Source organism: Sus scrofa, chromosome 13 (genome assembly GCF_054392235.1).
Source record: "Sus scrofa isolate SSC_HxYL_T2T_F1_AM1 chromosome 13, Sscrofa_HxYL_maternal_Yorkshire_Landrace_v2.0, whole genome shotgun sequence".
Taxonomy (NCBI): domain Eukaryota; kingdom Metazoa; phylum Chordata; class Mammalia; order Artiodactyla; family Suidae; genus Sus; species Sus scrofa.
This window is the reverse complement of record NC_139395.1, coordinates 94224306-94241682: the sequence shown is the minus strand read 5'-3', so window position 1 is coordinate 94241682 and position 17377 is coordinate 94224306. Positions and strand designations below refer to the sequence as shown.

Here is a 17377-nt window from a genome sequence, read left to right as displayed (position 1 = left end):
ATCTCCCTTTTCAGGTGTGCATCTTAATAATCAGCAAAAAACAAACAAACAAACAAACAAAACAGAAGGCGTTCCCTTTGTGGTTTAGTAGTTAACGAACATGACTAGGATCCATGAGGATGCAGGTTTGATCCCTGGTCTTGCTCAGTGGGTTGAGGATCCAGCATTGCCGTGAGCTGTGGTGTAGGTCGCAGATGCGACTCAGACTCTATGTTGTTGTGGTTGTGGTGTAGGCCGGCAGCTGTAGCTCCCATTCATCCCCTAGCCTGGAACTTCCTATGCTGTGGGTGTGGCGCTAAAAAGCAAAAAAAAATCAGCAAAAGCCTGAAATGACTGCTGCTCAAAATCTAGAAGATGGTATTAGTGCAGACAGAAAAAGCTCAGAAAGCCTTCTAGTTACAGCACTAGTCAGAATGGCTTTTTCTAACTCTCAAAGAGAGAATGTGGATCTGCCCATTTTTTTCCTTTTTTTTTTTTCCCTTCATTTTCTTTTCTCTGTTCTCATTTATTTGCTGTTCTTCTCCCAAGAAGTCCTATGGCAGCAGTGGCAGAGGCTGCACTGGCAGCAGCCTTAGCAATGGGGACAGGCCTAAAATGCAGAGTTGGACCTTTGTCTTTGATTAGAGAAGTTGTAGGCCTAAGAAAATGGGGCATATCCTTATTTCCCCCCACCCCCACCCCCACCCCGTGTCCTTCCTTGTCTGGTATGGTTGTAGGAAGTATGGGTGAATAAAGCCTAAATTTTCTGACCAGGTGAATGAGAAAAGGAGAGCCCTAGGCAACTGAAAAATACTGGGATGATTTCAGAGTGGGAGGAGCTCAGGAAACTTATAGGTTTATTCCTGAGCTCTACACATATGAATCAGAGTGATAACTGCCTATATACTTTGAGCACTGAACTGTAGTATAAACTAGTTACTTTATAGTGCACACATAGGACAGATCGAAATAGCCCTGCAGAAGATTTGAAAACTGAACTGGTATTGGAGCCACAGCTCACAGAAGGCTTGTTGGAACTTGCAGCCTGAAGCTAACCATTGTCTCCTAAAACAAACATGTCAGTATTCTCTATAGAATATAAATAAAACCAAGAGTCTTATAACTTAATTGTCAAAATGTCTAGGATACAATTCAGAATTAACTGTCACATGAAGAATCAGAAAATTCTCAAGTTGTATGGATCATGAGAATCAACAGATATCAATGCTGAGATGAAATAGATGTTGCAAAAAAAAAAAAAGAAATAGATGTTGCATTTATCTCACAAAGATTTTAAAGCAGTTAGTATAAAAATACAACAACAACTAAGGGCAAACACAGTGGAAAGGAATGGAAAAATAGAAAGTCTTAGCCAAGGTATATAGTTGCCCTTAGGTATCTGCAGGGGTTTAGCTCCAGGCCTCCTAGAGGATACCAAAAGCCTTGGAACAAGTTTCTTATGTAAAATGGCACAGTATTCTAACGCAGCCTATGCACAATCTGTACTTTAAATTATCTCTAGATTATTTATAGTACCTAATAGAATGTAAATACTATTTAAATAGTTACTGGAATGCAGCAAATTCAGGCTTTGCTTTTTATAACTTTTTGGAATTTTTTTTCCAAATATTTTTGGTCATTGGTTTGGTTTAATCTCCAGATGCAGAACCTGTGGATTTGGAGAGCCAATTGTAGAATATACAAGCAGAAACTAAATGAAAGAAAGAAATTAGTAAAATCTCTTACTGAATGGACTCAGGGAAAGTAGTAAGAAAGGGAAGAGTCCGTGAACTTGAAGGTTAATCAATAAAATTTTCCAATTTGAACAACAGCGAGAAAAGTGATTAGAGCTGAAAACCCTCCGGAGCCTCAGACACCTGTGTGGGCAGTATCAAAAGGTCCGACATTTGTGTAATCTGAGTCTCAGAAAGAAAAGAGAGAGTGCAATTCAGAAAAACTGAAGAAACTATCGCTGGGAGCTTACTGGAATTGTCAAAAGACATAAATAGAACAGATTCCAGAAGCCCAATGAATGCCAAGCATGATGAACCCAGAGAATTCCAAGCCCAACACAATCCATGTCACAAATCATAACCTGACTCTTATTAGTCAAAAATCATAACACTTCATAAGCCTAGTTGGTTATAGCTCTCAGCACTTCTAACTTGTAAAAATAAGTTACACCTCAGGAACAAAAAAACTATCTTAGTCTTTTTATCTTCTTATTTCAGTGCCTGGAATACTAGATAAATATTTGTACAAGGAATTAATACATTTTAATATAACTTATCTCTGACATCTTTATATCCTTAGTTAAAGGTAGCACAAGGACTCCTCCCATAAACCAGAACAAGACTTTTTATTAAGTGATATCCTTCATGAAAACAGGGGAATTTCAGCCTATTCATGCTGCTGATTTTTTGGGGAGGTATCCGATATCAGAAGGGAAAATGTAGTGGATTTTGGCCATATTGTCAAAAGAAAAAGGAAAAAGGCGTTGAAGTTTCATATTCTGCCTTTTTCAATTGGTGAGTTCATAAATGTAGCCTCCGTGGCCTTGGCACTTCCTTGTTGTAGCACAGTGGAAAGTCCTTCGCATGATAAAGATTGCCTTCTCTTGATCTCCAAATATTCTGGGGCTTGGGAAAAAGTGTCCCTTAAAAGTTTACTGAAGTCAGACAGAATGCATGTGACTGTAATTAAGAATAATGGTGCTTTAAAATTCTCAACTTTTTAGAGTCTGATTGTGATTCAGACATTCGGAAATGTGACAACTTTGAAAAAATTTCAAATGATATAAGTTTAGAGAATGGTTTTTACTACTGCTTTTTCTGAAAACAAAATTTTTTTTTTTTTTTTTTTTCTCTTTTTTTAGGGCTGCATCTTCGGATATGGAGATTCGCAGGCTAGGGGTTGAATTGGAGCTGTAGCCGCTGGCCTCCGCCAGAGCCACAGCAGTGCTAGATCTGAGCCTCATCTGCAACCTACACCACAGCTCATGGCAATGCTGGGTCCTTAACCCACTGAGCAAGGCCAGGGACCGAACCCGCAACCTCATGGTTCCTAGTCGGATTCGTTAACCACTGAGCCACAATGGGAACTCCATCAAAAACTTCTTTTTAATGTTTTCTACTATGGGATATTTTAAGCTCAGAAAATGCAAATTTTTTCATTTTATTTTAAATGTAGATAATTTTTTCTACTCTTGTTTGTTTTTAACCATGTGTAAACTTCAATCATTTTAGTGAATTACCAGGATTTCTCAATAAGACATGGTTCTAAAGACTGCCTTAAAATAAATCATACTTTGACTATTAGATAATGATTGATATTTCAGCAGTTTTCTTCATAATGTGCAGGGTCTCCATTTATTATTACCATACTGAAATTAACTTCATTCTTTTTTTTTTTTTTTTGGCGGCCTCACCTTCGGCATATGGAAGTTCCCAGGCTAGGGGTTAAATTGGAGCTTCAGCTGCTGGCCTATACCACAGCCATAGCAACACCAGATCTGAGCCACATCTGTGACCTACACCACAGCCACAGAAACAAGCCATGTCTGTGACTACACTACAGCTCACCGCAACGCTGGATTCCCCCACCCACTGAGCGAGGCCAGGGATTAAACTTGTATCCTCATGGATACTAGTTGGATTTATTTCTGCTGAGCCATAGTGGGAGCTCTAGAGTCATTCTTTATTGTTACTTTTTTCCATGAGATGCCTTTGGTTTTTGCTGTTTACTGCTAGTGTAGGTATCTTCTAGTTCATTATACTTGAGTTTTTTTTTGTTTTGTTTTGTTTTGTTTTGCTTTTTAGGGCTGCACTTACAGAATATGGAAGTTCCCAGGTTAGTGGCTGAATCAGAGCTGCACCTGCCAGCCTACACCACAGCCATAGCATCTTGGGATCTGAGCCATGTCTGCAGCTTACACCACACTTCATGGCAATGGCAGATCCTTAACTCACTAAGTGAAGCCAGGGCTTGAACCTCCATCCTCATGGATCCTAGTCGTGTTTGTTATCGCTGAGCCATGATGGGAACTCCTATACTTGAGTTCTTTTTTGAGCTCTGTATTCAACTGATCCACAGTTTTACTTTGTTCTGTATTTCTTTTTGCCAGGAGTTAGTTGATGGAATTAAAATCAGCATTTTTTGTTCTGTTTAAGTATTAACTAACTTTTATTGAGCATTTATTATATAATAGGCTCATTTGTTTTTATTCCTCACAAATTGTCCAAAACCAAGAGATTCAGATGTTTTTAAACTCAGCAGGTTATTTTAAGTAGCTTGTCTTTATCACAAAATATTGAAAATATTCATCTTTAAACATTTTTCTGAAAAACTATATATTTTATATACAAAAGGTGATAAATTCATAACCTTAATGTCACTAAGAATTGAATGTCATTTCCATTCTGAAATACCTGTCTTCCATTCTGCTATACAAAAGATGCAGAATATGTTTTATGTATGTTTAGTTTTATTTATGTTTTACCTGATCTCATTTTACAAATGATTTAAGCTCACTTACATGCCCCCCATGCGTGTACACACACACACACACACACACACACACACACACACACACACACACACACACACAGAGTCTCTTTCATATCTACACAAAAAAATAACAAAATTTTGATGTTTTAAAAAATTATTGAGAGAATTCCCTGGTGGTTCAGTGGGTTAAAGATATAGCATTGTTACTGCTGTGGCTTGAGTTGCTGCTGTGGCATAGGTTTGATCCCTGGCCCTGGAACTTCTGCATACTATAGGGGCAGCCTAAATAAATTGATAAAAAAAAAAAAAGAATTTGAGTTTCCATTGTGCAATGGAAATGAATCTGACTAGTATCCATGAGGAGGCTGGTTCTATCACTGGTCTCACTCAGTGGGTCAGTGATCCAGCATTGCCGAGCAGATGTGGCTTGGATCCCACATTGCCTTGACTGTGGTGTAGGCCAGAAGCTGTAGCTCTGATTCAACCCCTAGCCTGGGAACTGCCATATGTCACAGGTGCAGCCCTAAAAAGCAAAAAAAAAAAATAAAGGAATTGGAGATTCTTAATAGTTTAAAAAAGCCAGGGGCAAGATTGCTGTAAGTGTGTATATAGTAAGATCCTTTAAAAATTGCTTCATGTGGATCGCAGGTTTTGTTTTTTGTTTGTAGTATAGATAGTGGCCAAAGCAAAGAAAATATAAACAGTTAAAATATTTAGAATCTCAAGATAAAAACGTTGTCGCTATTCATGTAACTGTAGTTCATACTTATATTGGAAATGGAGTTTCGCAGTTCCTTATGAAGATGCAGTGGGTGATAAAGTGGACACTCACACCCCTGCCAGCATCATTACAGTAGGAAAAAAAGTGTCTCACATATCTATCTCTTATAATATCTTTCCCTGAGTAGACTAAATATATAATATTGACAGTGCAATTCAGAAAAAGTCATTCTGTGTGTGAGACCAAAGTAATTCAGTCTAAGTACTATACTCAACCATGTGGTAATTTGTCTTTAAATGAATGGTAATATTTGGACTTTTCAAAGAAATAAATATATTGTGTGACTTTCTGGAGGTTCTTTTTATGTATTTTTACTCAAAACTGGGTTTTGGATGAAGATTAAGCAGCAGAGACTTTTTGTGGCCGTTAAAGGTCATAAATATATGTATACAAATATATATGTATGTATATATATATGAGGTCAAAGCCTGGATTAGAATTATGACAGTCTTTTTTTTTTTTTGTCTTTTGTCATTTTTTAGGGCTGCACCTGCGGCATATGGAAGTTCCCAGGATAGGGGTTAAATTGGAGCTACAGCTGCCGGCCTATACCATAGCCATAGCAACGCAGGATCCGAGCCGTGTCTGCGACCTACACCACAGTTCATGGCAATGCCGGATCCTTAACCCACTGATCAAAGCCAGGGATCGAACCTGAACCTGTAACCTCACGGTTCCTACTTGGATTCATTTCCATTGCACCATGATGGGAACTCCCTTATAGACTTATAGACTTTAAAGTCTTATAGACTTTAAGTTCCTAAGCCAGTATTATGTATGAATAGATGACAACTGCCTTCCCCCCCCACCTATATACCTTTACCTGGAGATTTGTGGAATGTCAGGTGTCTATGAAATAACTTGCATTTTTCAGGGGAAAAAAATACTCTTTAAGCCTTCTATTTCTTGCAGCACATACCCTGGCATCAATCACTCCCCAACTCAGACTTCACAGTTTAGTAACAGTGATCTATCTGTAGTTGGCAAGTATTGGATTTTGAGTTTTATATTAGGTACATAATTTGATCTTCCTCATTACTTGTTTTCCATATAAGAGTGGACTAGAATTTTATTCCAACATTTGGATAACTTCTAAATAAAATAGATTAACATATAGGACATGTTTTTAGAGCACATTATCTTCAAGTAATAGACAACCTGACAAAACAAGTAGCTTAAACAAGGCTTTAAACCTTTTTTTTTTTTTTGTATTTTCTAGGGCTGCTCCCATGGCATATGGAGTTTCCCAGGCTAGGGGTCTAACCGGAGCTGTAGCCTCCGGCCTGTGCCACAGCCACAGCAACATGGAATCCGAGCTGCCATCTACAACCTACACCACAGCTCAGGGCAATGCCAGATGCTTAACCCACTGAGCAAGGCCAGGGATTGAACCCCAACCTCATGATTCCTAGTTGGATTTGTTAACCACTGAGCCATGACGGGAACTCCCAAGGCTTTAAATTTTTTTCATAGTTGTACTTAATATGAGGCAGGCTTATCTCATAGAAGAGTAATTGTCTATGGAAGTTATCAGCAGTGAAGGAAAGGTAAGAAATAGTTCTTGCAGTGATTAAAGAATATTTTTTTATATTTGGCATTGGACAGTCATGGTGCTGGTCTGCCCAAAAGTATTTGGCATGGAAGAGAGGCAGGTAATTTGGTTTATCCAGGATATGGACCTCAGATGGTGTGAGGAAGGGACGGGTAGTCACTGGCAGAGAGTTTTGGTGAGAATGAGGCAAACAAAGCTAACAGAGAAATGGGCAGCCATTGATTATTGAAATGGAGGCCTTAATGAGTGCAAGGAAGTGTTACCGTGGGAGTATTGGAGTGAGTTGGAAGGTCAGATAGTTGGAGATGAGGAATTTATGATTTGGAGGTGCCAGGTGTGGTAAAGTCAAGTTTAGGGTGTGATCCTAGGAGTGTGTGGCAGAAGGGAGTGAGAGGAAGTACTCTGGTGATTTTGAGGTCAAGGACCTTGAAGTCAGATGGATTCTTTGCTTCAGGCATGTGGGCCCCGCCCCAGCACCTCTTAGTGATTTTCCTCTCACTCAGGATTCTTCAGATCTCGGAAAACAATTACTGATGTCGTCTTTGTAAGAAAATTGAAATAACTGTACTACCTTTGCTTATGATTCTCAAGGCTTTGCCTCTAACCCCAATATCTCTTCAGTTCTAGTCTATTTTCAAGTGCTACATAACACATTTCTAAGGCCGACTTTTGCTTAATGTCTCCACCTCATTCTCTTCCCTCATAGACTGACTTTCCTCTTATATTTGGTAAGACAGCTAGATTGCACTTCTCCCTTACCTACCATATCTAATCAAGTGATCATACTTTGTTGATCCTACCTCATTAATATTCTTTACTATTTCTTCCTCTTTGTCTTCCAGGCCCTTTCATAGTTCAAGCCTTTACTGTCTCTCCTTGAGTTACAGCAGCCTTCTCACTGCTTTCCTTGCTCCCATTTTTATACCTTTCCTTATACCCAAGCATTTCTCCCCTCTGAAGACAAATAATAGTTTAACTGTTAAAGTTATATTCTGTTTGGTGGTCTTAAGTGGAGCTGACTTTGCTCCCAGCTTCTCCAGCTCATGTACGTCTAGTTGTGCTAGACCGGTTTTGGCTTTTCAGTCATGCTAGAGGAGTTTGTCTTTCTGCAGGTAGTAGGTTTTTCTTTTCCTTTACTGCTTGTTCAACTCCTTTTGATAAAATGTTTGGTACAACAGTGGTGGAACCTTTCCTAACTGACTGGTAGATTAAACCTCCCATCCACTGCCTACTCTTTCACTGATGATCAGTCTTCCTGAGCTATATTAGGAAGGAAAATAAAACTTAGAAGTCCAGGTTTGGTGTTCTTTTTTCTTACCTTTTGTATCATTTTACCAACACTAAATGCTATTTATTGAGCATTTTCACGATGGGCCATTTCTTAATTGCTTAGGAGAAAGTAGTTGTTTTATAGTTCTTACAGGTAACTAAATTTTCTTCACAGAAAAAATTAATTATGAAAATGAGAAATCGTGTGTCGATATGCTTTTTCTTATTCCTATTCTGTCTTGGCTGTTAAAAATACTAGCATTGTCAGTTTCTCACAGTTTAAATGTTATATAGAGAGAGTTGCATGAAGGTAGATAGAAAGATTTCCTGAAAGTATTGTTAAATAAATCCTTCTTTGTAGTCATCCATAAGTGTTTTTTAACAAAATAAAAATGAAAGTCCCTAGACTTTTTGCATGATTCAGGGAACACAGGAAAATATGATTTAAAGTATTATAGAGCCATGGACTTAAGTGAAGGTTGCTTAAGGCTGTGGCTGTTAAATCTTGAAATGATAAGTTTAAAAACAGAGAAGGAAACCTGAATTTTTGTTTTTTATTTTATTTTTAAAAATTTTTATTTTTTATTATTCAAAGAATTTATCACATATGTAGTTGTATAATGATCATCACAATCCAGTTTCACAGGATTTCCATCCCACAATCCAAGCACTAAGCATGTTGATGTTTAGGATCTTTAAATTTGAGCATCTAGCTTATGTGATACTTTCTGGAATATAAATCTTCAAATACTTTAACATTATAAAATATAATCCAGATCACTTAAGAGAATGATAAATCATGAATATTCCTGCTATCCTACTATAAACTTCTTTTATTTGGAATCTTTACACTGTCAAAATGTGAATGTTCTTTAATGAATGTATGTAGTATTTATTTCATTTTTTATTTCAGATTATATCATAAATTATTTTACACTCGTATACAGTATAGGCTTCAAGATAGATTGAAATTAAGAGATATACATTGTCTAAGTAGATGTTGGTGCTATTCTCTTTATGATTAGTTAGGTTCTAGGGAAGATTTTATTTTGAGTTTCATATGGAAGAGACTTGCGTAGGTTTATTGCTAGCTAAAGAGGAAGATTATTTTCCAGTGCAGAGGACCAAAGGAGGAAGGTCTGAGTACTTGGGAAGTTGGAGTAAGATGGAACCAGGAGCCTTGAGTAGAAGGAATACCCCGTTTCCTGCAAAGTTAAAGGGAATCAGCTGTGGTAGCCTGGGAGTTACTGAAAGTCTTTTTAGTATTCCTTTGTAATGCTTATATTTTATTATTTATTTATTTATTTTTGAATTTTATGGCTGCACCTGTGACATATCAAAGTTCCCGGGCCAGGGGTTGAATCCAAGGCACAGTTGTGACCTATGCTATAGCCGTAGTAACTCCAGATCCTTTAACCCACTGCACCGGCTTGGGGATTCATCCCACACCTCCACAGTGATCCAAGCCCCTGGAGTTGGTTTCTTAACCACTGTGCCACAGCAGGAATTTCCTATAATTCCTGTATTTTAATCATTATTGTGTTATAATTATCCATCTCTATTTGGAGTAAATAATAAATTTTCTGCTTTTAGCTTAAAAATGTTTCTGAAGGAAAATTTCAAACATACGCAAAAGTAGAATAGTATAATTAACTTTCATGAAATGATCTTTCAGTTTCAGTGGTTATTCTGATAACTTTAATAATTTTTCTTTTCTTTTTCTGTTGTTGTTGTTGTTGTTGTTGGTGGTGCTATTTCTTGGGCCGCTCTCACGGCATATGGAGGTTCCCAGGCTAGGGGTTGAATCGGAGCTGTAGCCACCGGCCTACGCCAGAGCCACAGCAACGCGGGATCCGAACCACGTCTGCAACCTACACACCACAGCTCACGGCAACGCCGGATCGTTAACCCACTGAGCAAGGGCAGGGACTGAACCCGCAACCTCATGGTTCCTAGTTGGATTCGTTAACCACTGCGCCACGACGGGAACTCCATAATTTTTCTTTTCAATTCGCTTTTTGGTGATTTTAAAATCTTATTCCCTTAATCCATCTATTTATTTAGCAGGTGTCAGATAAATGAGTACTGTTTGTTAAAGTAAGTCATCCTTTCCCTATCACATTACGAAGTATGTACTCTACTAACCTATAATTTTATTTGTCAGTATAGCATCATTTAAATTATTTTATGTTTTATACTCATTTTTTATAAATATTTGTAATTAAAAAATTAATCATATTATCAACATTTAAAATTTTATGTTATATGGGCTGTATTTTAATATCTATATATCTTTTTAAAATTAGGATAGTAACTTTTAATAAGTCAAAATTTTTATTGATAGGCTTTTTTAAAGACAAACCTAAGTAATTATATGTCTTTATTTCTTCAGTAAATATTGAATACTGCTGTGTGCTCATGTCACATCTGAATTGTTAAAAAATAGTTTGACTGTAAATTATTTCAATGAGTCAATCCTTGTTTTAGTATTGTTTTCACGTCTACTTTTATCACTCACTTTTTTTATTTTTGTCTTTTTAAGGCAGCACCCATGGCATATAGAAATTCCTGGGCTAGGGGTCAAATCTGAGATGCAGCTGCTGGCCTTCACTACAGGCACAGCAGTGCTGGATCTGAGCTGAGTATGTGAACTACACTGCAGCTCACAGCAACACCAGTTCCTTAAACCCACTGAGCAGGGCCGGGGATCGAACCGCATCCTCATGGATACTAGTTGGGTTCATTAACGCTGAGCCACAATGGGAACTCCATACCACTCACTTTTAAATTGGATATAACCATGTCATGTCTTTTTAAAAAACTATTTAAATAAATGACCGAGTAAAATTTTGTGGAACATGTAACATATGTCCTGCATCACTCTGGACCTGAGTGATGTGTAGGATAATCACAAACATGGATAGGATATCTTTAGGTTGACTGTTATAGTAACCAATTCATAAATTATATGGAAGTTGAAAGAGACTTTGGGGACACTTTATCCACTCCTTTCTTCCCAACTATACAGAGGAATAAGACAAGGCCCCAAGTAAATGACATAAGTGGAAGTAAGCATGTGATAGTTTTTATACTTATGGTCTTAGTTTTTTTTAGAGCTATTTATACTATTGAGACACCTTGTATTTTTTAGCTTATCTACTTAGTAAGTGAAAAATAAGTTAAAATAACAGTTTGTGAATTAAATGCTAATTACACTCTGATGGGTCTGTGGACAAATAGGCTTTCCTAGAATTGTCCTGCTTCTTCTCCCAGTATGTGTTTTTTCATTCTCCAAAATAGAGGTGTTTCAGTGGTACAGTACTCATGAGTCTGAATTTGTTTTTGTCTCCATCATTACAGGTTCATGTCAGGGCTGGCCTTTTTCATGGTACCGAACTCCTGTGTAAAACCATCGTAAGCTCAGAGATATCAGGGAAAAATGATCATATTTGGAATGAACCCCTGGAATTTGATATCAATACTTGCGACCTGCCACGAATGGCTCGATTATGTTTTGCTGTTTATGCAGTGTTAGATAAAGTGAAAACGAAGAAATCAACCAAAACTATTAATCCCTCTAAATATCAGACCATCAGGAAATCTGGAAAAGTGGTAATTATATACTAACTTATGAAAATTTTTATAATGGGATAATAGTAACATAATGCAATAATTTTAAGATATTGAAATAATAGACTAATATAAGTGAAATTATGTCATATAACTTGGTCCCTAAGAACTGATTTTATAAAAACAGCAAGTCCATTTTTATGTCTTATTCGATTATCTTTCAGCCAATTTATTTTACTCAATGTTATACTCTACTCTATTATAAATATAATGCTTTTTAGAAAATATAGTTAAAGAATGAAGAGATTTAAAATATTACAGGAGTTCACATTGTTGCCCAGTGGTAGTGAACCCGACTAGTATCCATGAGGACGCCTGTTCAATCCCTGGCCTTGCTTAGTGGGTTAAGGATCCAGCCTGGCCATGAGCTGTGGTGTAGGTCACAGACGTGGCTCAGATCCCATGTTGCTGTGGCTGTGGCGTAGGCTGGCAACTACAGCTCTGATTTGAGCCCTAGCCTGGGAACTTCCATATGCCATGGGTGCAGCCCTGAAAGACAAAAAAAGATAAAAAAATAAAAAATTAAATTAAATTAAAATAAAATGTTATAGGTCCACAGTCCCTTAACTGAAATTTCACTGCCAGATAAGTTTGAGAATTCAAATTTTTAGGCATTTTAGAAAAATCAAAGATCACTCAACATACCTTGTAGGGTCTGGGACACAAACCTGTAGTTAAACACATCAGTTTCTAGCAGTGGAATATATGAGTGTTTACACTAAATCAGACAAATGAAAACTATCAGTTACCTTCATGTTATTTCTGGTCGTGTAATTACTGTCAAATGAGTTATGAACAAAGTTTTAGTTTTTAAAGTTTCTTGGTCTTTGAAATTGTGGATAAAGGATGGTGAACCTTTCTCATGTTTTCATCTTCCATTTCATATTTTTATTCAAGTCTTTTTAAATTTTCTTCTTACTTTTGAAAAGTTTTTGGAAGGATGGAAAGTTTGATTTTACACTTTAAAAAAATCTGGTTATTGTATTTATCTATGTAAATATGTATCTTTTTTTTTTTTTTTTTTTTTTTTTTTTTTTTTTTTTTTTTTTTTGCTTTTTGGTCTGCACTTGCGGCATATGGAAATTCCCTGGCAAGGAGTCAAATCAGAGCTACAGCTGCTGGCCTATGCCACAGCCACAGCAATGCCAAATCCGAGCTGTCCTATTAGCTTGTGCTTCCTTTTAGAAATGTAAATAAGTTCTAAATATCTCGAAACATTGCCTTCTCCTAATTAAAATTTATATAGGCTGAAACCTCTTAAAACATATAGCCTGACATTATATCATGCATATTTTTTTGAGTCATTAAAAATTCCTTGTCATTTGCAATGACTGAAAAATAAATATTCTATTTTTGGCTACTCTCTTTTATTGTGAGGTAGTAATTGGTTTTTAGGATTTCATTTAACCATTATAAAGATATTGAATATTTTTCTATGTATGTCTTGTTTTTAAATTGGATACTTTTTAAGGAAATCATCTACAATTCTAGAAATTTGTAGAACCAACGTTATTGAAACAAAGGGCATGTATGTGTTCACACCTTAAAATATTCTTAGCATATTTATGCAATGGTATCTTTTTCAACAGCATTATCCTGTGGCATGGGTGAATACGATGGTTTTTGACTTTAAAGGACAGTTGCGATCTGGAGATATAATATTACACAGCTGGTCTTCATTTCCTGGTAAGATTTATATTGTACTCCTTAGCGTTAAAAGAGTAATTTTTGGCATGTGGACTAGTTAATGTTTCTTTATGACTCAGTCATCTTTCATTCCAGTAAAGAAACTATCATTTCATATTTTTATTATTTATTCTAAAACAGATTTCCAAAGATTAGTTTAATATAGTCAAAAAGTGATTTGTTTCTGAATGTATTTATTATGATGATTATTTTCTTGCTCTAAATGTTTTTCTTTTGTAGGTTTTTGAGAAATTCTTCTAAGGAGCAATGTCTTCTTTATAACAACTACTGTTGCTCCTAGCTATATTAAATTTCTACTTATGTAGAAACTAGTAGGAACATTAACAGCTAACATGAGAAGGATAGTAAAAACACTTATTCTTTTTTTTTTTTTTTTTTTTTTTTTTTTTTTTTTTTTTTTTTTTTTTTGTCTTTTGTCTTTTTGTTGTTGTTGTTGTTGCTATTTCTTGGGCCGCTCCCGCGGCATATGGAGGTTCCCAGGCTAGGGGTCGAATCGGAGCTGTAGCCACCAGCCTACGCCAGAGCCACAGCAACGCGGGATCCGAGCCGTGTCTGCAACCTACACCACAGCTCACGGCAACGCCGGATCGTTAACCCACTGAGCAAGGGCAGGGACCGAACCCGCAACCTCATGGTTCCTAGTCGGATTCGTTAACCACTGCGCCACGACGGGAACTCCTAAAAACACTTATTCTTTAGTTGGCCTGAAATTTAAGCTAAGAGGAACACCTTCCATGTGCCTCTTTTTTCTCAAATACTACTCAGAGTAGCCCTGTAAGGTAGACAGCTTTATCCCATTATACAGATGAGAAAAGTGAAGCTCAGTGATAATTTAGTCTTTTTTTTTTTTTCTTCTTTTTTTCTTTTTAGGGCCGTGCCTGCAGCATATGGAGGTTCCCAGGCTAGGAGTCTAATCGGAGCAGTAGCTGCCAGCCCACACCACAGCAACAACAATGCCGGATCCGAGCTGAGTCTACGACCTACACCACAGCTCACGGCAATGCTGGATCCTTAACCCACTGAATGAGGCCAGGGATCGAACCCACAACCTCATGGTTACTCATTGGATTTTCTTTACACTACACCACGATGGGAACTCTTGATAAATCAGTCTTATATAATTGGTTCAAATCTAGGATTTGAACACAAGACTGCTTGACTCTTTCCATTGTTCTGTACTGCTTTCCCCAAAGTTGGAAGTTTTTAGTGTTATCTTTGCATTATAATTGTATTTTTCTGTCTTCATAGTTGGTTAATGTATTTAGTAAAATTTTGAACTTACTTATATTGAAAAATCATTTGGGGAGTTCCCGTCGTGGCTCAGCAGAAATGAATCTGGCTAGCATCCATGAGGACACAGGTTTGATCCCTGGTCTTGTTCAGTGGGGTAAGTATCCGGCGTTGCTGGGAGCTATGGTGTAGGTTGTAGTTGCATTTTGGATCTGGTGTCACTGTGGCTGTGGCACAGGCCAGCAGCTACAGCTCTGATTTGACCCCTATCTTGGGAACCTTCATACGCTGTGGGTGTGGCTATAAAAAATAAAATCATTTTTTAGGTGACAAACATTTAAAAGTTTGATGAGAAGGGAATAGTTCCAGGGTTTTTTTTGTTGTTCTTTTTTTGTTTTTGGAAGATTGAGACTACTTAGCCAAATTTGAAGAAAAAGGTGAGGTAACTTAATTTTTGTTAACGTTTTCATTTTAAAGGTAAACTCACATTCAAATTTTGTGCCAAGTATTAAGAAAATTAGAGTTTACTGATATAGCTTTCTGCCAAACTTCCTTGTAATTCTCATGGTTGAAATTTATTAAGGTTTTATTTTATTTTATTTTCAAAGACATTTTCCTAAGAATCAGAATTATTTGCATGTTTTAGATGAACTTGAAGAAATGTTGAATCCAATGGGAACTGTTCAAACAAATCCATATACTGAAAATGCAACAGCTTTGCATATCAAATTCCCAGAGAATAAAAAACAACCTTATTACTACCCTCCTTTTGATAAGGTAAGCTAATTATTTAAAGGGTCAGTATGTATGCAATAATTGAATTATTGGTTCTCAGCTCTGTACGTTTGTAGTTTAAGCTCTGTAAGTCTATTAATCTTTCTGGACATCACGTACCTTTATAGCTTGGTTCAGTGGAAAGACTACTGAGCCAGAAGCCAACTGTGTAGTAATGGCTTTAGCACTGACTAAGTGAGACATGACATCTCTAGAATTGATTCCTTATTTTAAAAAATGAGGAAATTATAATTGTTCTCTGGGGTCCTTTTCAATTTAAAAGGGCTATAAATGCATTCATATGTAACTCTAAACATGCAAAATGTACAGTGAATGTGCCCATCATATCATGTTGATTCAGATTAAAGACAACTGTGTTAGAGCTGCTATTCAAAGAACAGATATTTTATGTTGAATATTATTAGTAGTAAGACTTTCTAAGGTGCTCTTACTTTTGTAGAATTGATAGCAAGGGCTTCCATTTCTAAACACATTTCCTTAGTGTACAGGCTGCACGTCTTGGGGATAAGGGGAGTGTCTGTTAGGGGCTGAAGATTGGGCCATGGTAATTTATATGTTAAGAGAGCTGAGCTGTCATATGTTTTGTCTTCAGGTTTGACGTCTTTGTTTTAGGTATGATTAATACTGATTTTTTTTTAGGAAATCTTTGTGTAAATTCTCAGATAATGAACAAGAAGTTTTTTATTTACTTAATCTATTTGAGAACCAGTTTCCTTTAAAAGTTGATATTATACTAAAATTTCAGTTAATCTACCCGTGTACTTAATTGTATTTTTAATGTTCATCACTACCAGACCTGTATAGAGTAGATTTTAAAAGTAGTATGTAAATTAAAATTTATCTAACTCAAGTGTTTCTTCCTTTACTTCCATTTTAATTGAATATTGATCCACCTAATAAGTAATTTTTCATTTCATTTTCTAAAATGATTTTCTGATCAGTATATACCTCCAAATTAAAATATGTGGCTATTTCAGAAGAAGTCTTAAATGTGTCAAGAGCCACACACCTTAGTGTATGCTGAGTAGAAGAAGGCACATTTGGAGGCATCCATTACATTTATGCCATGGTTTTATTCCTTAGAATAGGAATTTATCCATAAGCTGTAGCTCTTTATGATGTACTTAATAGTCCAAGCTTTGACTGTTTCTGTGTTCAGTTATAGTATGTATTCAACAGCCATTTATAGTTTGTTTTGGATCAAATGAGATGCTTTTTGAAGGATGTTTACAAATATAACATTTTGTGCAAATTTAAGAATTTTTAATCAATTCCAAGAGAACTTTAAAATGTTCTATTTAGCATTGTTGTCAACAGAGTCAAATATAACTGGTCACTAAACTTTACTTTTGCCTTTCGGATCCCTTGGAGAGTCTGTCTTTGAAGATCTACTTTGGGTGGAGATTTTAGTTTTTAAATATGTATAAATATATTTACTGGTTTTCTTTTACTTGTCCATTTTTATATGTGATCATTATTTAAAAAACATAATGTAGATGTAAAAAGTGTAAGTTGCTTATATTTTGTTGTTGTTGTTGCTTTTTAGGGCCATACACCCTTAGCATATGGAGGGTTTCCAGGCTAGGGGTCTAATTGGAGGTACAGCTGCCAGCCTACACCACAGCTCACGGCAACGCCAGATCCTTAATTTACTGAGCAAGGCCAGGGATTGAACTGGCAACCTCATAGTTCCTAGTAGGATTCATTTCCACTGAGCCATGACAGGAACTCCAAGTTGCTTCTATTTTTATTCAGTGTTTTTTTTGCTGTACTTGTATTCATTTTGCTTTTCAAATCACTTTTATGGTTATTGCTTAATTTTAATATCTATAATATCATTTAATCGTTACAACAGCTTTATGAAATGTGATGGAATTACCAGTATGTTTTACACATGAGGATACAGTTAAATTATTTGTGTTAGAATT

General features: G+C 36.4%; 1 protein-coding gene across 13 annotated transcripts in view; it reads left to right on the top strand.

Annotated features, from left to right (window-relative positions):
- PIK3CB (phosphatidylinositol-4,5-bisphosphate 3-kinase catalytic subunit beta) overlaps nucleotides 1-17377 on the top strand; it is a 184006-nt gene that overhangs the window by 101923 nt on the left and 64706 nt on the right. For all 13 annotated transcript variants that reach the window (XM_084989822.1, XM_021069527.2, XM_084989825.1 and 10 more), the window contains 3 exons: nucleotides 11448-11699; nucleotides 13307-13403; nucleotides 15301-15431. In XM_084989822.1, the coding sequence (XP_084845948.1) occupies nucleotides 11448-11699; nucleotides 13307-13403; nucleotides 15301-15431 (480 nt within the window). The remainder of the gene's footprint in view (nucleotides 1-11447; nucleotides 11700-13306; nucleotides 13404-15300; nucleotides 15432-17377) is intronic.